At 40.5% G+C, this 21,098-nt stretch overlaps 1 protein-coding gene across 1 annotated transcript in view; it reads right to left on the bottom strand.

Moving 5' to 3' along the window:
* LOC126272058 (kinesin-like protein KIF14) overlaps positions 1 to 12,634 on the bottom strand; it is a 234,826-nt gene extending 222,192 nt beyond the window's left edge. Inside the window, exons 1-3 of the mRNA XM_049974580.1 lie at positions 12,226 to 12,634; positions 11,893 to 12,113; positions 10,977 to 11,813 (exon numbers count right to left, since the gene is read on the bottom strand). Of these exons, the coding sequence (XP_049830537.1) occupies positions 10,977 to 11,813; positions 11,893 to 11,909 (854 nt within the window). The 5' untranslated portion in view covers positions 11,910 to 12,113; positions 12,226 to 12,634. The remainder of the gene's footprint in view (positions 1 to 10,976; positions 11,814 to 11,892; positions 12,114 to 12,225) is intronic.
* Positions 12,635 to 21,098: the final 8,464 nt, after the last annotated feature.

Raw genomic sequence — 21,098 nt, 5'->3', positions numbered from 1 at the left:
GGATGGTGTCAGATAGATTGTACAATGGTGAGACAGAGATTTAACAACCAGATTTTAAATTGTAAGACATTTCCAGGGGCAGTTGCGGACTCTGACCACAATCTATTGATTAAAACTGTAGATTAAAATTGAAGAAACTGCAAAAAGGTGAGAATTTAAGGAGATAGGACGTGGGTAAACTGACTAAACCAGAGGTTGTACAGAGTTTCAGGGAGAGTATAAGGGAACAATTGACAGGAATGGGGGAAAGAAATACAGAAGAAGAAGAATGGGTAGCTCTGAGGGATGAAGTAGTGAAGGCAGCAGTGGATCAAGTAGGTAAAAAGACAGGGGCTAGTAGAAATCCTTGGGTAACAGAAGGAATATTGAACTTAATTGATGAAAGTAGAAAATATAAAAATGCAGTAAAGGAAGTAGGCAAAAAGGAATACGAACATCTCAAAAATGAGATTGACAGGATCTGCAAAATGGCTAAGCAGGGATGGCTACAGGACAAATGTAAGGATGTAGAGGCTTATCTCACGAGGAGTAAGATACATACTGCCTACAGGAAAATTAAAGAGACCCTTGGAGAGAAGAGAACCACTTGTATGAATATCAAGAGCTTAGATGGAAACCCAGTTCTAAGCAAAGAAGGGAAAGCAGAATGGTGGAAGGAGTATATAGAGGGTCTATACAAGGGCGATGTACTTCAGGACAATATTATGAAAATGGAAGAGGATGTAGATGAAGATGAAATAGGAGATACAATACTGCGTGAAGAGTTTGACAGAGCACTGAAAGACGTAAGTTGAAACGAGGCCCCGGGAGTAGACAACATACCATTACAACTACTGATAGCCTTGGGAGAGCCAGGCCTAACAAAACTCTACCATCTGGTGAGCAACATGTATGAGACAGGCGAAATACCCTCGGACTTCAAGAAGAATATAATAATTCCAATCCCAAAGAAAGCAGCTGTTGACAGATTAGAGAATTACTGAACTATCAGTTTAATAAGCCACTACTGCAAAATACTAACGCGAATTCTTTACAGACGAATGGAAAAACTAGTAGAAGCTAACCTCTGGGAAGATCAGTTTGGATTCCGTAGAAATATTGGAACACGTGAGGCAATACTGACGCTATGATGTATCTTAGAAGCTAGATTAAGGAAGGGCAAACCTACGTTTCTAGCACTTGTAGACTTAGAGAAAGCTTTTGACAATGTTGATTGGAATACTCTCTTTCAAATTCTGAAGGTAGCAGGGGTAAAATACAGGGAGCGAAAGGCTATTTACAATTTGTACAGAAACCAGATGGCAGTTACAGAGTCTAGGGACATGAAAGGGAAGCAGTGGTTCGGAAGGGAGTGAGACAGGGTTGTAGTCTATCCCCAATGTTATTCAATCTGTATATTGAGCAAGCAGTAAAGGAAACAAAAGAAAAATTTGGAGTAGGTATTAAAATCCATGGAGAAGAAATAAAAACTTTGCAGTTCGCCGATGACATCATAATTCTGTCAGAGACAGCAAAGGACTTGGAAGAGCAGTTGAACGGAATGGATAGTCTCTTGAAAGTAGGATATAAGATGAACATCAACAAAAGCAAAACGAGAATAATGGATTGTAGTCGAATTAAGTTGGGTGATGGTGAGGGAATTAGATTAGGAAATGAGACACTTAAAGTAGTAAATGAGTTTTGCTACTTGGGGAGCAAAATAACTGATAATGGTCGAAGTACAGAGGATATAAAATGTAGACTGGCAATGGAAAGGAAAGACTTTCTGAAGAAGAGAATTTTGTTAACACCGAGAATAGATTTAAGTGTCAGGAAGTCGTTTCTGAAAGTATTTGTATGGAGTGTAGCCATGTATGGAAGTAAAACGTGGACGATAAATAGTTTAGACAAGAAGAGAATAGAAGCTTATGAAATGTGGTGCTACTGAATAATGCTGAAGATTAGATGGGTAGATCACATAACTAATGAGGAGGTATTGAATAGAATTGGAGAGAGGATAAATTTGTGGCACAACTCGACTAGAAGAAGGGATCAGTTGGTAGGGCATATTCTGAGGCATCAAAGTATACCAATTTAGTATTGGAGGCAGCATGGAGGGTAAAAATCGTAGAGGGAGACCAAGAGATGAATACAGTAAGCAGATTCAGAAGGATGTAGGCTGCAGTAGGTACTGGGATATGAAGAAGCTTGCACATGATAGAATAGCATGGAGAGCTGCATCAAACCAGTCTCTGGACTGAAGACCACAACAACAACAATGTTCCTTAGATGTGTTCCTTTTGCTAGCACACAGAAGTTATATTCCGATTAAAACTACTCATTTGACACTTATTTTTGTGGACTATGTGTCGAAAAGCGAAAGGAATTATGATTTATTCCAATGGAAGTCAAATTCATTATCGTTGAATTACATTTTGATGCTTACGTCATGCACAAGCAACTGATTTCAAAACAAAATTACCACATATTCAGGTACCTGTTAGGCATGCTTTAATAAATCAAATTCCGTAAGTACCATAACTGTTGTACCCACAAGAAAGACACCTAAAATGCGTCTGCCTCACAGTTTGATAATTCACCCCAAACATCCTCTACTCTGCTCAAATTTTGTTCCAATGCAGACAATAGATGGTATCTGGCATGAATTATCAAACTGTGTTGCAGACACAATATAGATGCTGTCCTCGATGAAATTATGGTTACGGACTTATTGCACTTGATTCATGAAGCATGTCTAATGGAGAAGATAATTTTGTCTTGAAATCAATTGCATAAACATAAGATAAACATCCAAATAAAATTAAAAAAATATATAGTTGTACAGAAACTGACTTTCACTGGAATAAATTTCTAATATTTGCCACATGGCAATACAGTGTTGCTGCATCAGCTGTCAGCTGCATCTGTGTTAAAGAGTCTGCAGTGCCAACTCATGCAGAACACAGTTTGGCAAAACCAAAGATTGCGGTACCACCCATCAGGTTTAAGCCATTATGTCATCAAGACAATGGACACTACTACAGCAAGCTTACACAGTATGGCGACTGACATCACTCTTTACACACACATTTAGGCAAAAATAATACAAAACATATTTAATAGCAGAAATACTAACAGGACAGCTGCAGGAATTGATGGTCTTGGCGAGAACAAACTAAATACACAACAATCCTATAAATAACAACATACCAAAACAAATACTAACACAAAAATCAAGCAAACAAACTCTTCAGCCCCCCCCCCACTCAAACACATAAAATATTTGTGAACTACAGTTGTATTAGAAAATTCCCTTGACTTATACATCTAAAATGGAATCCACAATACCAGAAATCCACAAACAGCTCCAAAACTTGATACTGGAAATTCACTAGACCTGTATAGCTGAAAAAGTGTCTGCAGTACCACAAAATTGAAACTCACTCACATAACTAACATCAGAAACCAAATCACACCACGCAGTTTCTACCAACTTCTTGATACCTACCAACCACAATACAAAATGATTACCAACAAATAACACCCGAATCCAAAAACTCCTAAATAATTGTATCCATGCTATTTCCTTATACAAGAAACACACAATTATGCACATAAAGGTGCATACCATACGTACTAAAATAAAAACTCTGGAACATAAAAAGATACTTACCACCTACTCAGCTGACATGCAAATCTAGTACTCCAGCAATAGCAAACTTCTATGTCACCAACAGACTCCATCAAATGGCCTACCTAGGCTTTTCAGTCGAGGAACCCCTCTGGATAGAATGCCATACATTGACCCACCCAAAACACCACATTAATTGTTACCACACCTAACTTCACGCCTTCTCCACAAACCCTTCACATTCTCAGCAATTAAACTTAATAACTGAAGGAATTTAATCATGGTCAACATGTCATCCCACCATTGTGGGATCTACTCGTGAAGTTCGTTATCATATCCATAAATAAAAAACGAAACACAAAATTAAATCTCGAATCATAAACACCACTCTGCACTGATTATTCAAATCCCATCCATACACACATCAAAATAACTCATTAACAAACCACAAACTTTCAACATTATTCTCAAAAATAGCACTCATGGAGTTCAATGAATCGGTAACATCACTCACAATTCAGAAACATCAACATTTCACACTAGAAAGTGCCATCACATACTTCAAGGCGGCCTCTGCAAAAACTATATATCTCAAATAAGTCATGCCCCATGATGTCACTCAATACAACAGCCATGTCACAGGTCAAAGCAGACAGAGGGTAGCACAACCTTCAGTTGACTTCACAGTTTCAACCACTACAACTGCAAATATCAAACAGGCTGTCAGTAGTGACGATAACAGATGTGGAAGCACAACACTAACCAAACATTGCAAGTGAATTGATTCAGTTGTGGCGCATTGGTAGCAGCAGACAGCTCACATGGCACATTATGAGTTCTGGCTGCAGGACTAAGTTCCACGCCATGAAGTGTCAACTAACAACTAATTTCAATCAGAGTGTAGTAGGGGCCTACTGAAGTGGATACCTGCCAAAAGTCTATGGAATGGCATGAGATCAGACACACGCATGGGAAAGATTTCACATCAACGGCAGTAACCCGCTCCTGCAGCAGCGGGTATGCAGGGAAGACAAGATCTATCTAACATGATCAGCCCCTATGGATTCTATCTTTCATAGCACCTGTATTGTGACAAAGGCATATTTAACCTGATAGTGAGCTTACAATGAAACCTTGGAATGGATTAATACACTGTATTAAAATTAGTGCCCATTGCATTAAAAACTGGGACAAATTTTATATATATATTAAAAACAAAGATTCCAAGACTTACCAAGCGGGAAAGCGCCGGCAGACAGGCACATAAACAAAACACACAAACACACACACACACACACACACACACACACAATTACGAGCTTTCGCAACTGGCAGTTGCTTCGTCAGGAAAGAGGGAAGGAGAGGGAAAAATGAAAGGATGTGGGTTTTAAGGGAGAGGGTAAGGAGCCATTCCAATCCCGGGAGCGGAAAGACTTCCCTTAGGGGAAAAAAAGGACAGGTGTACACTCGCGCGCGCACACACACACACACATACACACACACACACACACACACATATCCATCCGCACATACACAGACACAAGCAGACATATTTAAAGGCAAAGAGTAAGGGCAGAGATGTCAGTCGAGGCGGAAGTACAGAGGCAAAGAAGTTGTTGAAAGACAGGTGAGGTATGAGTGGCGGCAACTTGAAATTAGCGGAGGTTGAGGCCTGGCGGATATCGAGAAGAGAGGATATACTGAAGGGCGAGTTCCCATCTCCGGAGTTCGGATAGGTTGGTGTTGGTGGGAAGTATCCAGATAACTCTGACGGTGTAACACTGTGCCAAGATGTGCTGGCCGTGCATCAAGGCATGTTTAGCCACAGGGTGATCCTCATTACCAACAAACACTGTCTGCCTGTGTCCATTCATGCGAATGGACAGTTTGTTGCTGGTCATTCCCACATAGAAAGCATCACAGTGCAGGCAGGTCAGTTGGTAAATCACGTGGGTGCTTTCACATGTGGCTCTCCCTTTGATCGTGTACACCTTCCGGGTTACAGGACTGGAGTAGGTGGTGGTGGGAGGGTGCATAGGACAGGTTTTACACCGGGGGCGGTTGCAAGGGTAGGAGCCAGAGGGTAGGGGAGGTGGTTTGGGGATTTCATAGGGATGAACCAAGAGGTTACGAAGGTTAGGTGGACGGCGTAGGGACACTCTTGGTGGAGTGGGGAGGATTTCATGAAGGATGGATCTCATTTCGGGGCAGGATTCCGCTCCCGGGATTCGAATGACTCCTTACCCTATCCCTTAAAACCCACATCCTTTCATTTTTCCCTCTCCTTCCTTCCTTCCTGACGAAGCAACTGCCAGTTGCGAAAGCTCGTAATTCTGTGTGTGTGTTTGTGTGTTTTGTTCATGTGCCTGTCTGCCGGCGCTTTCCCGCTTGGTAAGTCTTGGAATCTTTGTTTTTAATATATTTTTCCCATGTCGAAGTTTCTTTCTGTTTTATATATAAACTTAGAGTTGGCAAGGTGACAGCCAGGGTGATAAGAAGTTGATGTTCTCACACTGCAAGGAGCAACAGAGATGGTAAAACAAAAAACTGATCCATAACACTCCACGCTGCGTGGAATGGTATGAGTAAATGCATCTGCGAAAGAATCACTGAGTGACAGAAAAGCACATAAACAGCTATAGTGTATTTATTGATCAATGATTCCACTACAGCCTATTGTGAGTAGTTGCCTTTAGCATTTTATTTTTGCCCATTTCCATGGGACTATGTTAGTCTCAGTCACTTTCATGGTACCAGTAACACGAATTCACAGTAAGCTATCATGGCAATTAAAAATTAAAACATAAAAAGGATTTGCAACAGCACGCACAAATAGCTTGTTACAGTAAAATGCTCTACATTACTACAAGTAACTTCTACAAGGAAGCACTTGTACTTGTGTGAAAACTTTAGACATATCACTCAATTTTTCCAGTTCTTCTGTTTGCAGATAGAGCACATCTCACTATATAAAGATCAAGGAAATATTACGCAAGCAGGAATCTTTCTGCCTAGAGTTCAATGAGTGAATGTTGTGGTTTTTTGTTGCTTCTATCCCATCCAGAATTATTCATTATAGCATTAATATTCTATTTGGTGAATGATACAGAGCTTTTGAAGTAAGTTTGTGACCAATGACCTGTTAATGATGTAACTATAGAACTGTTTCAGTCAAGAGACTCATCACTTGCTATCAAATCAAAGTACAGAGTCACTGATGAATGCTCGTATAATACTTTAAATCAGAAATGAGGAGTGTAAAGGCATATCTTACAAGAAACTAGAGCCATTCATCCATGGTGTTCCCTAGATCGGAAATACGGAAGCGGCCGGTTCCGTCCGTCTGCTTTGATCCATTATATCACGAATATGGCGGAAACGACCATGAACCACGATTCCAATATGGCACATATAAAGTCGGTACGTACACATGAGGACGAAAATACATCGAAAAACAAACACACACACTTTCCACAAAAAGTCTAATGACGCTAATGGGAAATGGGGTGTTTTTGGGTGGGGACAAACTAAATATAAACAAATTTAGACATCCACCCCCATACAAAACCACAAAAAAAAAACCGACATCACAAAGCTCCCCAAATACCACTAAACACAATATCATCTGGAATCGGACACTTCCCTTGACCTATATAGCTCAACAGCAGCTCCCGATCCCATAAATTAGGATCAAACACTTCCCTTAGCCTATAGACCTCAAAAACATCTCCCGATACCAATATCAACATACACAGCCACACATTGGGATCGAACACTTCCCTTGACCTGCACACTGTTAATTTTATCCGTCATATCCATTCCTGAACAAAAACAACAACCGATTAATTTTACTAAAATTACCACACGATGTACAGTGAACAACACTAAATTAACCTTCACACAAAATCGTTAACTCACTGAAACGAATTCCACTAGAAACACAGCCGATACTCTAACAATTCTGAATAATGAGCAAAAGCAAACTGTGCCCATTACACCACACAAATGAAAACCCTGAACATACCACCAGATAGCACAACAAACCATAACACGACGACATCTACAAACACGCCACACTCACAAACCAAACTCAGCGCTGTCATGATGTCACACACGTCAACACCCTTACGTCACAGGTCAAAGCCGACACATGGGATCGGAAAATTCTGTCGACCCCCTAGATTTCACCACAATACAGTCACAGAATTTCAACAGCCATCTCTTGACTATAGCTTGCCCTCTTAGGTAGACCTCTCTTCCTAGTACAAATATACTTTAATTCGGTTGTTATCCATTTCCTAGCAATGCTTTTGTTCAATGGTACCCTTGTTAGTTTTAGAAGGAAACTTAAATGTCTACAAGACTATGTTTAAATCTCATCCTAGCATTCTTCCCATAATTTCTCTCTTAAAACTGATTTTATGATACTGTGCTATCACTTTTTTCCTATGATTGAAACCAGGTCAACATTTAACAATTGTGATTAGATAAACCATTACTTATCACTGTTACACCAAATTAACAGAAGGTAGATGGGTACGGAATCATGTTGCCAACGGCTGCCACGTGGTGTCCTTCAATCCACATACAAAATTTTACTATGGCAGATGATCAAAAGCAGCACATCAGCAATTCTGTGTGTCCTCTATCTGCACTATCTATCAAAAACATCAACACTGAAGCCTTCACCAACAATGATTCTCCAGCTAAATCTGTACAACCTCAAGGTTTTTAATTTGTCTCTATATCCATGTCAGCATAATTTGATCCCTGGAAGCTGCAGTGGACTGAGCATGGCAACTTAGCACACCCACTTCACCCCATAATGTTATGCAATTTTATAAACGTCTCTACAGCAATGCTTCAGTGTTGTCACAGTTCTGCAAACGGCAACTGTTTTCACCTACAGCTTTTAGTGCTTTGCAGTTGAAAGCTGGCAACAGTGCTGACAGCTGTCAGGGATCTTCTTACACAGTCACAACTATAGCTGCTTTATGAAGATGAAAGTTCTTCTCCTGCTGGGGGCCTGTAAACTGTCACTACCACAAACTTGTGTTTTTTCCTGGTACAGTCACACATGCAGGTTTACAACTTTCATTTCAATTATAAGAAGAAGTGTGTTGCAGTTCCAAGTTGTATCATGCAACAATAGGCATTCTGAATTAGAAGCACTCAGGCACAGTACACACAGCATTTTACATGGCTAGCCCTTTGTATCTTACACACACCTAAGAGCAGTTGGGAGGGAGAGCACAACTGTCTCCATGGAAAATGAAACAGTTCACAGTCCATGTGAATGGAATATTTTCAGATCTTTTACTGGACAGCAGTGTGTCAGTCTGGTGCAAGATAGGGATAATGCAATATCAGTGCATCTGATTGCAACCTGACCATGTCTGATGCACAGGGGTATTCCACCTGTAAGGTCATACAGGCATTGAAGTTACCCCATACCACTGTGTGAAGGGCATACTGCGAGTACACCAACCATAGCGGGAAAAACTTACTCCATCAGAGTCAACTACCGTGGACAACAAGTTGATGAGATTGGTCGTTGTCTACTATCGCACACTCTAACGGTCCAGTCTTGTGCAGACCTATATGTTTGTTTATCTACAGCAGTTCACAGCTAACCTGTACCTTCAGCAACTCAAAGCACCACTCCCAAGGTGTCAGAATTGAAGAAAACTCCATACACATGAAGGTGTCTGTCTCATTCTCTGTGTCACCCGACCCCTTATCACATTGAACAAATACAGAACACCAAGGACTAAGATTTGTGCACATAAGAGCTTAAACTTCGATCGATCTCAATCAGTTGCTGATGACTGAGCAGTTATGAATCATGACACCATGCAATAACACAGTTACCACCAGAAAAAGGGAAAGGGTGCAAATGGGTGCTATACGCTTCCAGGTATTACAGTCTCAATAAAGTTCTTTTGAGTATGTATTAAATTCCAACGAAGATACTGTGCTATAATGAGATTTTCAACCGGTGCCATATTTATATTAATCCTGGTACAAAGTTCATTTACACAGTTACTTTATTATTGCAGCAAAATCCTATACACATACTTTTCCAGACATAGCTATCACCAGCTGCAGTGATTGCAATATCACTATTTCAATTACATCTTTGAAGATAACTAACCAAGTGGTGGTCATTCAGTCACAGGTATTGCATATATGTGATCATACTGGGAAACTTTTTGTGCAATGCAACACATTAAGCCTGCAGTTGAGTTAGTATAAGTTGATATCTGATAGTTGTAGAGGGCTGGCCACGGCAGCACTGTGGGCCCATCTCACCTAATCACATAACATGATTATGTAAATGTCTCTATGGATATGCTTCAGTGTTGGCATAGCTCTGTAGACAGTTAGTGTTTGCAGCTGCAAGTGAGTCAGTGGCGTTTCAAAGTCGAGAGCTGGCAACAGCACTACGGGCAGGGATCAACTAACATCGTCCTGAATATAGAATAGAAAATTCAATTCAACAATTTACAAATGATGTTATAGATACTGCTGATGTTGTTGTTGTGGTCTTCAGTCCTGAGACTGGTTTGATGCAGCTCTCCATGCTACTCTATCCAGTGCAAGCTTCTTCATCTACCAGTACCTACTGCAACCTACATCCTCTGAATCTGCTTATAGTATTCATCTCTTGCTCTCCCTCTACGATTTTTACCCTCCAATACTAAATTGGTCCCTCGGTGCCTCAGAACATGTCCTATCAACCGATCCCTTCTTCTAGTCAATTTGTGCCACAAACTCCTCTTCTCCCCAATTCTATTCAATAACTCATCATTAGTTATATGATCTATCCATCTAATCTTCAGCATTCTTCTGTAGCACCACATTTTGAAAGTTTCTATTCTCTGAATACTGCTGAATGTAGCACTATTACAAACACATAGCTAAAGGAAGGACGACAAAGAATATCGAAACTTTCTGTATTCATAATATAATTACAGCACCCATATCCTAAGAACTATGATACCTTGACGAAAAATGAAAATAAACCTTTAGATTTCAAACAACTGAAGTGATGGATTCATTAAGGAACAAGAATTTCTACAGACATTTGTAGCAACTCCATTTTACTTGAACATTTATTATATATAAACAGAAAAATCATTTCACTGCAGCAAGTCTGTAGCATGTATCCACTCGCTAATGTGTACCATCTTTTTCTTAATATGAAACGATATTATACACCAACATTTTACAAACAATTAAATCTAGAAAGATTTAAGGATTAACAAATCATGCAAGTCTCAAATTTTTCTAAGTGTTAGCAAAAAAATTTCCAAAGTTCCCCTTTTGAGGGAAGTGTAGAAAATTAAGGCCTCATGAAACTTACCTATAGCTCTTGCCAGATCCTGTTTGACCATAGGCGAATAAACATGCATTATATCCATTCAGCACCTTATCTAATAGTGGTTGAGCCATAATGCTGAACACAGTTTCTTGATCTGCATATTCTGGATGTGAAGAGTCACTTGACCAGAAACAGTGATCATAAAAAAATCTGTGTAGAATTCCAGTATCACACGTTACTTTCACTTCGTTACCAACAACATTTACAACACTAGTTACAGATGGGACACTTTTTTCTCTGTAACTCAATGGCCTCACTCTGATACCTACAGTAAGATTGCTAGTTTCTTCACCTAGCAGGTCCTGAAAGTCTCCACAATGAAACCTCTGGCTAGGTGTACCCAGATTCACATTGCTGTAGCACTCGGGTGTGTCTGTGCAGGACTGCGGAATTTCATCCCTGTTCAATATATTGATTGGAGTTGCTCCAGAATACTCTACATTCTTCACATTTCTTGTGCTCGGTGGCGTCTCACATGATAATCTCAGAATTCTCTTGCAGGGCAAAGGATATGAGTGTGAAACAGGGGTATTACCCAGTGAATCACATCTATTGCTTCTCTGTGGTTTTTCTATCCCAGGAGTTTGTTTTAGGTGACCAGAGACCATTTTACTGTCAGTTTCCTCATGAGATAATTTCTGTTTTCCTTGTGGTTGAATTTGTTTCTGCTGAGCGTGATTGGGTGTCTGAGGGCGGGACCGAAACATTGTTCTCTGTTTAATGCCAGAATCCTGGCCATTGCCTTCCTCTTTAAGTTTTCCTGGCGTGCCACGCCCAGTCATGCCATAACTTTTCTTAAAATGTTTTTCATCGGTTAGTCTGAAAAAGAAACGTCCATTTGCAATTAAACAAGCAAAACCACTGCCGAAATCTCCTATGGACTGTCAACAAAACTTACTTGTGCATATCGCTCATCAAGTTTTTTAATGTGCGAGACTTCCTCTTCGAATATTAATCCAACAAACTGGGTACAAGAATTCAATGAACTGTCTGCTGCAGAAATTAATACGTAAATGACACTGCTTTTCAGGCTTCATTCGGAAGAAGTGGGGTGACACTATACATCCTGAATCCGACGTCAGGTCACTGAACAAATTCTGGTATCACAACACCTAAAAACTATAACATTTCTACATAAGTTTTATCATATCTGCGATGTAAACTCTTACACAATTTAGAGAAAGACTATTCTTATAGTCACTAGAGAAATAGCACTTTCAGAAAGACTTACAAGCCAATGAAGTATTTTTATGGATATAAGCAATGACAGTCATAATTATCTACTCTACATCTTCTGCCGTTACACAGATTAACACTTATTGCCTTCTAAATTACTATCACTTGGATAAAAATTGTATTTCATAAAGTTAACAGAATTCATTTTCAAACGTTTCCGCCATATGACATCTGTTTGAATTTATCGTAACCGAAACTTCAATAGCTATCTTTGATCTGTACCGCCAAAATTGAAAAATCAAAGATTGACGAACATTACATCACACCCGACGGGTCGTATGAATAAAAAGAATATATTTTATACTCGAAATTTCGGAGAACACACCCAGGTACGCATGAATAAAGATAGTTGGAGAATATACTTCACCCGAGAATGTTCTCAGCATGAATAAAAGGGTGACACAAGTTGCTCAAAACAAATAACATCTCTGATTTCGTATGTATAAAACTAGAGGAGCTTCTCACGACATTCTCAGAATATTCTCTGTATTTTGAAGTGAGATCTGAAGCGTACTTCAAGCTGAGTAAGTTCTGCAGGGATTAATTTTTCCCAGCTATTTGGTAGTAATGGCAGAATTTGTGTGTCTTGGAAGGCAAAAATTGATATATGTGGCCCGAAGAAATACTGAAGAGAGAAACTGTAGAAGTTTATATGGGTTTAACAATAAAAAAATTATTTGCATGGCGGAATACCTACCACGAAATCTCGAAAGGAGGGGTAGCAATCTTGCAAACAAGTAGAAAATAAAAAAAATTGTTATTTACCAGACTCAAGTTTTTAGGCTGATTTACGAAAATACTTGGGTATACACCAAACAATTGTCATGGACACTTCCTGATGTTTTTCATCATGACATCTCATACCATAAATCTTATATTTTCTTATGTTAGAAATAAGTAGGCGAATCATCATCTTCTTTCGGTACCCATCCGGTTCGGATGTTGGCTATGATTATGTCTATTCTTTTCTTGTTGGTACAACACGAAATACTTCTGTTGAAGACATGTTGAACCAGCTTCCGAGGTGGTCAAACCAAGACATTTGTCTTCTTCCAGGACCTCTTTGCTGTTGATTTTCCTGGAAGTACTTTTTGTAGCAAACCATATCTATTTGTTTATTACACACACAGCGATCTGTTTCTGGGAACGAACCACAAAGGCGACAGCTTATGAACTTGACACTCGAACAGACCTTTACGTGTCGTATTTAACCACAATTAGCTCGTCTTAGGAAAGGTTGATGGACTTCCGGTTTGAATTTGATGAACATGTCCTAAGATTTTTGCTCTCTTAACGTGTTCACCAAAATCCAATAACACAAATATTTCCTGCGTGTCGAAAATTCAGTAACACCGAAAGAAAATGTATTTTCGTAAACTGTCCGTAATCGTCTTAATAATTTGTTGCCGCACGTAAAAGTAGAATCGAAAGTTAGTGCAACTCTTCAAGAACACGCGGATGCCAGTTCCATATGTGGACACTGAACAGTTTGCCTGCTTGAGCGAGTGAAATGAAATGTAACATTACGCGCGTTCTCCGCAGGACACGGCAGACGACACACACTGAGTGCTAGAGCTGTGTCAACACGAGTTAACAAACCGGGTTATCTCGGGCTGAGAAGGTTTCAAGTCGACTCGTGAGAGACTGTTATAACTCGAATTGTATTCATGCGTTGCGTAGTGGCCTCCGCTATCAACGAGGCGATTCGAATTACATATTTTGTTCGGTTGTCTATCAGTCGTTTATAAATATTTTTAAGAGAATAAACATCAGATGCTTTTCATTTATTGTAGTGTTGTTCTACCAACAACCAACGGAAGATTCTGTTAACATTCTTTTTTTAAAAGAGTTTAAAACTGACTTCAATCTCTAAAAGTACATCTGCAGTTAACAGTACTCATAATTAAAATTCAGCGTGGCTCATGCCATTCACATCTCATAAAAACTTCTGTATTCTATAAAAAGAGTTACATGAGTATTTGTCTTATTTTTACATGTATCTGTGGTTGTATGACATGCTGATGATACAACTCGAAGCTGTGATGAACAAGAAACGAGTTTTGAACTCTTAAAGAAAAGCAGATGATGCTATTTATTTTAATAAAAGTATGACAATCAACAGATGTGGAAGAGGCTATGATGAAACTAATGCAGGAATAAAAATGTCATTTATATCGCGCAACAGGCCGCAATTTTGAGCGTTTTGGTTTGAAAGCTATGATTTGCCACATACAGACCAGGCACATCATGGCAAATTTTGACTGCAAAAGTATCTGTGAGAAGCAATGGCTAACCGAAAACTTCAATCCATTCAACCTTGTGACGAGGATACAATAAATGCCGAGAGTCTCATCAGCCTCTCCACAAACTTAAAAAAAAAGAACGATTAACTGGGCTGAATAGAGAGATCTCCACCTCTGATACGATCCAAAAGACCGAGCGACCTTTTCATCAGTAGCATGGGGATCACAAATAAAACTCGACTTGACCTTTGTTACAAGGAGAGCAACAGGAGACGTGCTCCAAGCGGAAAGAAGGTATTGCCGAAGTTCGCTAGAAGCCAACACTGACCTGTGATCGTCGAAGTGGAACTGTCAGTTTCTGTCATACAAAGCCCTCCAATGCCACGATGGAATCTAAAACAGGCTGACTGGGAAACATTTCGGACTCTCACAGAGAGAACAGAGAACAGTATTGCTCCACTACCAAAGAATATGAGCGGTTCACTACTCTGATATACACTCCTGGAAGTTGAAATAAGAACACCGTGAATTCATTGTCCCATGAAGGGGAAACTTTTTTTGACACATTCCTGGGGTAAGATACATCACATGATCACACTGACAGAACCACAGGCACATAGACACAGGCAACAGAGCATGCACAATGTCGGCACTAGTACAGTGTATATCCACCTTTCGCAGCAATGCAGGCTGCTATTCTCCCATGGAGGTGATCGTAGAGATGCTGGATGTAGTCCTGTGGAACGGCTTGCCATGCCATTTCCACCTGGCACCTCAGTTGGACCAGCGTTCGTGCTGGACGTGCAGACCGCGTGAGACGACGCTTCATCCAGTCCCAAACATGCTCAATGGGGAACAGATCCGGAGATCTTGCTGGCCAGGGTAGTTGACTTACACCTTCTAGAGCACGTTGGGTGGCACGGGATACATGCGGACGTGCATTGTCCTGTTGGAACAGCAAGTTCCCTTGCCGGTCTAGGAATGGTAGAACGATGGGTTCGATGACGGTTTGGATGTACCGTGCACTATTCAGTGTCCCCTCGACGATCACCAGAGGTGTACGGCCAGTGTAGGAGATCGCTCCCCACACCATGATGCCGGGTGTTGGCCCTGTATACCTCGGTCGTATGCAGTCCTGATTGTGGCGCTCACCTGCACGGCGCCAAACACGCATACGACCATCATTGGCACCAAGGCAGAAGCGACTCCTATCGCTGAAGACGACACGTCTCCATTCATCCCTCCATTCACGCCTGTCGCGACACCACTGGAGGCGGGCTGCACGATGTTGGGGCGTGAGCGGAAGACGGCCTAACGGTGTGCGGGACCGTAGCCCAGCTTCATGGAGACGGTTGCGAATGGTCCTCGCCGATACCCCAGGAGCAACAGTGTCCCTAATTTGCTGGGAAGTGGCGGTGCGGTCCCCTACGGCACTGCGTAGGATCCTACGGTCTTGGCGTGCATCCGTGCGTCGCTGCTGTCCGGTTCCAGGTCGACGGGCACGTGCACCTTCCGCCGACCACTGGCGACAACATCGATGTATTGTGGAGACCTCACGCCTCACGTGTTGAGCAATTCGGCGGTACGTCCACCCGGCCTCCCGCATGCCCACTATACGCCCTCGCTCAAAGTCCGTCAACTGCACATACGGTTCACGTCCACGCTGTCGCGGCATGCTACCAGTGTTAAAGACTGCGATGGAGCTCCGTATGCCACGGCAAACTGGCTGACACTGATGGCGGCGGTGCACAAATGCTGCGCAGCTAGCGCCATTCGACGGCCAACACCGCGGTTACTGGTGTGTCCGCTGTGCCGTGCGTGTGATCATTGCTTGTACAGCCCTCTTTCAGTGTCCGGAGCAAGTATGGTGGGTCTGACACACCGGTGTCAATGTGTTCTTTTTTCCATTTCCAGGAGTGTGTAAACCTGCACTGAAAAGTATTCCTTGCAGTGCAAGGAAAGAATATACTCTGTGCTGGACGAGAGAGTGTGAATCATTATTGGAAGAATACCAGAAGACGGAAAACTATGAGGTTGCGGAACAACTAGTTCAAACAATGAACGAAGAACGCAGGTGTGATGGAGCGAAACGATGGAGAGCATGCATTTCACCCATTCTAGCCGCAAGAGCTGGAATCTACTAAGAAGATTAGGAGTTACAACCTTACACAGACCACAGACGAGAATGACACCCACCCAGATCGCGTTGCGCATAAAACAAACCTCGAAAATCCATCTAAAAACATCTGAAAAGAAAGACTTGGATCATATGACAAAAGAGGTAATGAAGAACAAACAGGAGAACATAGATCTGATAAAAGATGTAGAATTTCAATAACGCACTGACAGGAGTGAAGGCCGGCAAAGCAGCAGGAGTAGATGGAATCCTGTCAGAATTACTTAAAAATCTAGGACCAGCAAGAAGAAACTGGCTAGCAAAACTACTCTCTCAATGCATCAAGCAGAACAAATTATCTACTATATGGAAAGAAACCAGTCGCTGTCTTGAAACCAGGGCAGATTGGGGAAAACCTCAAGTATTTTAGACCAATTTCTCTCTTATGCACTGTGTATAAATTATTTTAAATATTTCTGATGACCACACTCTCCCCATATATAGAACCCTCCCTAACAAGGGAGCAAGTAGGTTTTAGGACTAAAAGAAGTTGTTGTGATCAAGTCCTTGTTCTCACAATCTCATAATCTTTATCGAAAAGGGCTATCAGGATAAGAAGAAAACTATCATTGTTCTGTTGGATCCAACCTCAGTGTATGATACAATGTGGAGGTATGACCTACTTTATAAACTGATAGAAAAAACTCAGAGCAGCCAGGCCTATAAACTTATGAAGAACACTTTAACTGTAAGAAAAACTAGAGTGGCTCTTAATGGCAAAACCAGCAGATGCATAGCACTCAACAATGGTCTTCCACAGGGCTCAGTTGGTTGGGTTGATTTGAGGGGGGAGGAGACCAACTGCGAGGTCATCGGTCTTATTGGATAGGGAAGGAAGTCGGCCATACCCTTTCAAAGGAGCTGTCCCGGCATTTGCCTGAGGCGATTTAGGGAAATCATGGAAAACCTAAATCAGGGTGGCCAGATGCGGGATTGAACCATTGTCCTCCCGTATGGCAGTCCAGTGTGCCAACCACTGCACCACCTCAGGTCTTAGTACGGGCCCCCTTATTGTTTAACTTTCAATCTGCAGATATAATATAAACAACATCCCGTAAGTTTATATACGCAGACGATATGGTAATAGCTTATCAAAGCAAATATTTTTAAAAAATAGAGCGGAAATTGATGAAGACCTAAACCTGTTGCACCTCTACTACAACAAATGACATCTACAATCTAATCCAGACAAGACAATAAGTGTAAATATGCATTTCAATAAAAGAGAAGCCAAGAGAAAGCTGAACATCTGCATGAACAACCAGACCATTAAACACGAAGACAATACTCTATACCTTGAAGTAAAGCTCGACCAGTCCCTAATGTACAGAGCCCATCTAGAGGATACAAAACAAAAATTGAAAACTAGAAATTCCATTCTAGCCAAACTCATTGGAACCACCTGGGGATGTGATGCAAACACTTTGAGAACTTGTGCCTTGGCACTGTTATACAGGGTCGCCAAGTATTGTGCACTAGTATGGGCCAGAAGTGTTCATGTATCAAAAATCGATATCTGGCTAAGAGAAATAATGAGAATAAGATTGGGAGCACTTAAACCTACATCTATAGATTTTCTACCCATATTTTCTAACAAAGCACCACCTGAAATCAGCAAAATATTGGCAAGCCCAAACCTTCCAAAATACCAGGATCTGACACCAAAAAACCGCCTGAGATCAAGGTCACCTCTATGGCAAACAGGTAAAGAGGTGTTTCACTTCGGTCCAGAAAATGAATGAAAAAGTTTATGGAGTAGAAGCAAAGTAAAGGACAGAAAACTGATTACTGACCCAAACATACCAATATAAGGCTTTAAGCTTTCCAGAAGAGTGTGGAAGGGTGTCAGAAGAAGCAGGGAGATGACGACAACATGGGGTCTTGCAAACGACCCTCAGTGCGAATGTGAACTCCACCAATCAATGGCCCACTTGATCTAGTGTACTGTGCATGGTTTTAACGCTGAACTGGAGGATGTACATAACCTCAGGACAATGCCATTGAATGGCTTAAAAAATAAGTCATATTGTGTAAAATTTTATATTTTATATTACATAATTAAGTAATGCTGACATCAGAAGACAGCGCAATATACACCAGGACAGAACGCAGTAGCTGAGCATTATTATCGAACAATAGTAGAAAAAGCAAGTTGCTTGCACTTCAAAGCAAATTTCTCAAATAAATTCTGGGAAGAAGCACTTTCCGCTGTAGTCTATTTAATTAAGAGATCTCTGACCCAGGTACTAAAAAACATAACTCCAGAAGAGCATGGACAAAAAAGCAAGTAAAGAAGAATCCAGATCTTCGACATCTCCAAATATTTGGAAGCAAGATCTGTCAATGGCAGACAGGCTTTTTGAACCTAATTGCCAGAGAATCATAAAAATGAGGGAGATAATTTTTTATGCACATAGCTCTAAATGGTATAAAGAAAAAAACGGAGTCACAGAAACCACGTCGATTGTTTCTCCCACTGATAGAAAAGAAGCAAAATGAAATAACAACTGAAGTCTAAGAATTTGAGCCTGAACCTGAGACTATCACTTCAAGTATTAGTTTGAGGGATACTAGCTGCAATTAGGAATCACGCCCTGATGATGCAAATAATGATAATGAGCAACTGCAGCAACTTGACCCAGTACAAAAGTCATTCAGAACTTCAAAGCCAAAGTAGCTACATGAGTTGGTAACTTATCAGTCTAAAAAGTAATCTGACATGATCCTTTGACACTGGAAGAAGCAATGATGTCAGACAGTGCTGAAGACTGGCTGAAAGAAATAGAAGAAGAGTTACAGTCGCACAAAGAGAAGCATACATGGGAGTCTACTGTTTCACCTTCAGATAGGAAACCAATAAACTTGAAATAAATGTTTAAAACAAACAAATATTTGAAAGACCATGTTATTTGCTATAAAGAACAGCTAGTAATAAAAGGTTCTGTTCAGAAGCAATGTCCAGATTATGATGAAACATATGCACTAGTTATAAGATATAACTCATTAAGGTATTTAATTGCTATGGCTGCTAAAAATGGTCATCTACATGTTGTTGTAGCTTTCTATAAGGTGACTTACGTGAAAAGATTTATGGAAGTCCTAGACAGAGACCCTGTTACAGAGATGTTGAAAAAACTGGTATTAAAACATTAATAAAGGCAGTATATTCCAGTGGTCGCCACTGGAAACTGAAATTAGACAATATACTATTGAATCCAAACTTCAAGAGATCAACAGCTGACGCTTGTGCATATTACAAAAATCAATATTCAGACGCTTTAATGGTTGCTGTTTATATGGATGATGTGCTAATTTCCAGTAACAGTTCATAAGAGAAAGACATTAAAAAAAAACAAAAAACAGTGTAAGAGAAAAAGTTAAGCGGAAAGATCTTGGTGAAGCTACAAATTTTTTAGGTAACTGAATTACCAGGAAACGAAAATAAGGTTATTTATGGATAGAGCAGACACACTATGCGAAGCTAATCTCACCAGATTTAATATAGAAGAGTGTAGCTCAATATCTGTGCCACAGGACAGTAACCAAATGCTCACTCCTGACATGTGTCCAAAAACAGAAAAGGAGGAAGAAGCTGTGAAGAACATACCCTATTGTGAAGCAATAGGGGGTTAATGTATGCTCAGTAACGAACAAGGCCACACCTTGCTTATTTGACAGGAACAGTCAGTTGTTTTTGTAACAATTCAGGAATACCACACTGGTGAGCAGTCAAAGAGTCTTTAAATATCTAAAAGGAACCAAGAATTTGAAGCTATTGTTTTCTAAAGCACAGAAGTACTGTATAACAGATTATTGTGATGCTGACTGGGCCAGAGATTCCAATTACAGGACGTCAACAATTGGATGTCTTTTTAAATTTCATGGAACAATAACATCCTGGTAGAGTAAGAAACAGCCAACCATAACCTGAGGGAGAGTATGTCACTGAGCCCAGCTTGTCAGGAAGCTCTATGGCTTCAGAGATTAGACAAAGCAATATCTCCAAACCTCAAGAATCATACTATTATTTACGACTAGTGGCTACAAGAGTTAAACCAAACATTTAGACAAAGGACACCACTGTGTAAGAGATAAAATAGAGTCAGCCCAAGTCAGTGTGGAGCACATATCTTCAGGCCAAACGCTGGCAGACATGATGACAAAACCTATGGCAAAACATCGCCATAATCTGCTGCTACAAGAGCTTGGATTGAAAATGTAGTTTTTTTAGGTATGATTCTAATCTGGATGTTAGAAATTAGAACCTGGCCTTGATTCGGTGAACATCTTTTGCATTGCTGGGGATAATGTTTCTCTTTATTATGTGGACTGTATAATACAATAGTTTGTGTAACTGTGTTTAACACGTTAATGTACACAATAAATCTTACAGTTCCAATCAGATAACGCCAGTAAATTGCTCTGCTAACATTTTCATATTCTTCAGAG

Source organism: Schistocerca gregaria, chromosome 5 (genome assembly GCF_023897955.1).
Source record: "Schistocerca gregaria isolate iqSchGreg1 chromosome 5, iqSchGreg1.2, whole genome shotgun sequence".
In the NCBI taxonomy this organism is placed as follows: Eukaryota; Metazoa; Arthropoda; class Insecta; order Orthoptera; family Acrididae; genus Schistocerca; species Schistocerca gregaria.
Note: the sequence above shows the minus strand (reverse complement) of the source record. Positions and strands in the feature narration are given on the sequence as shown.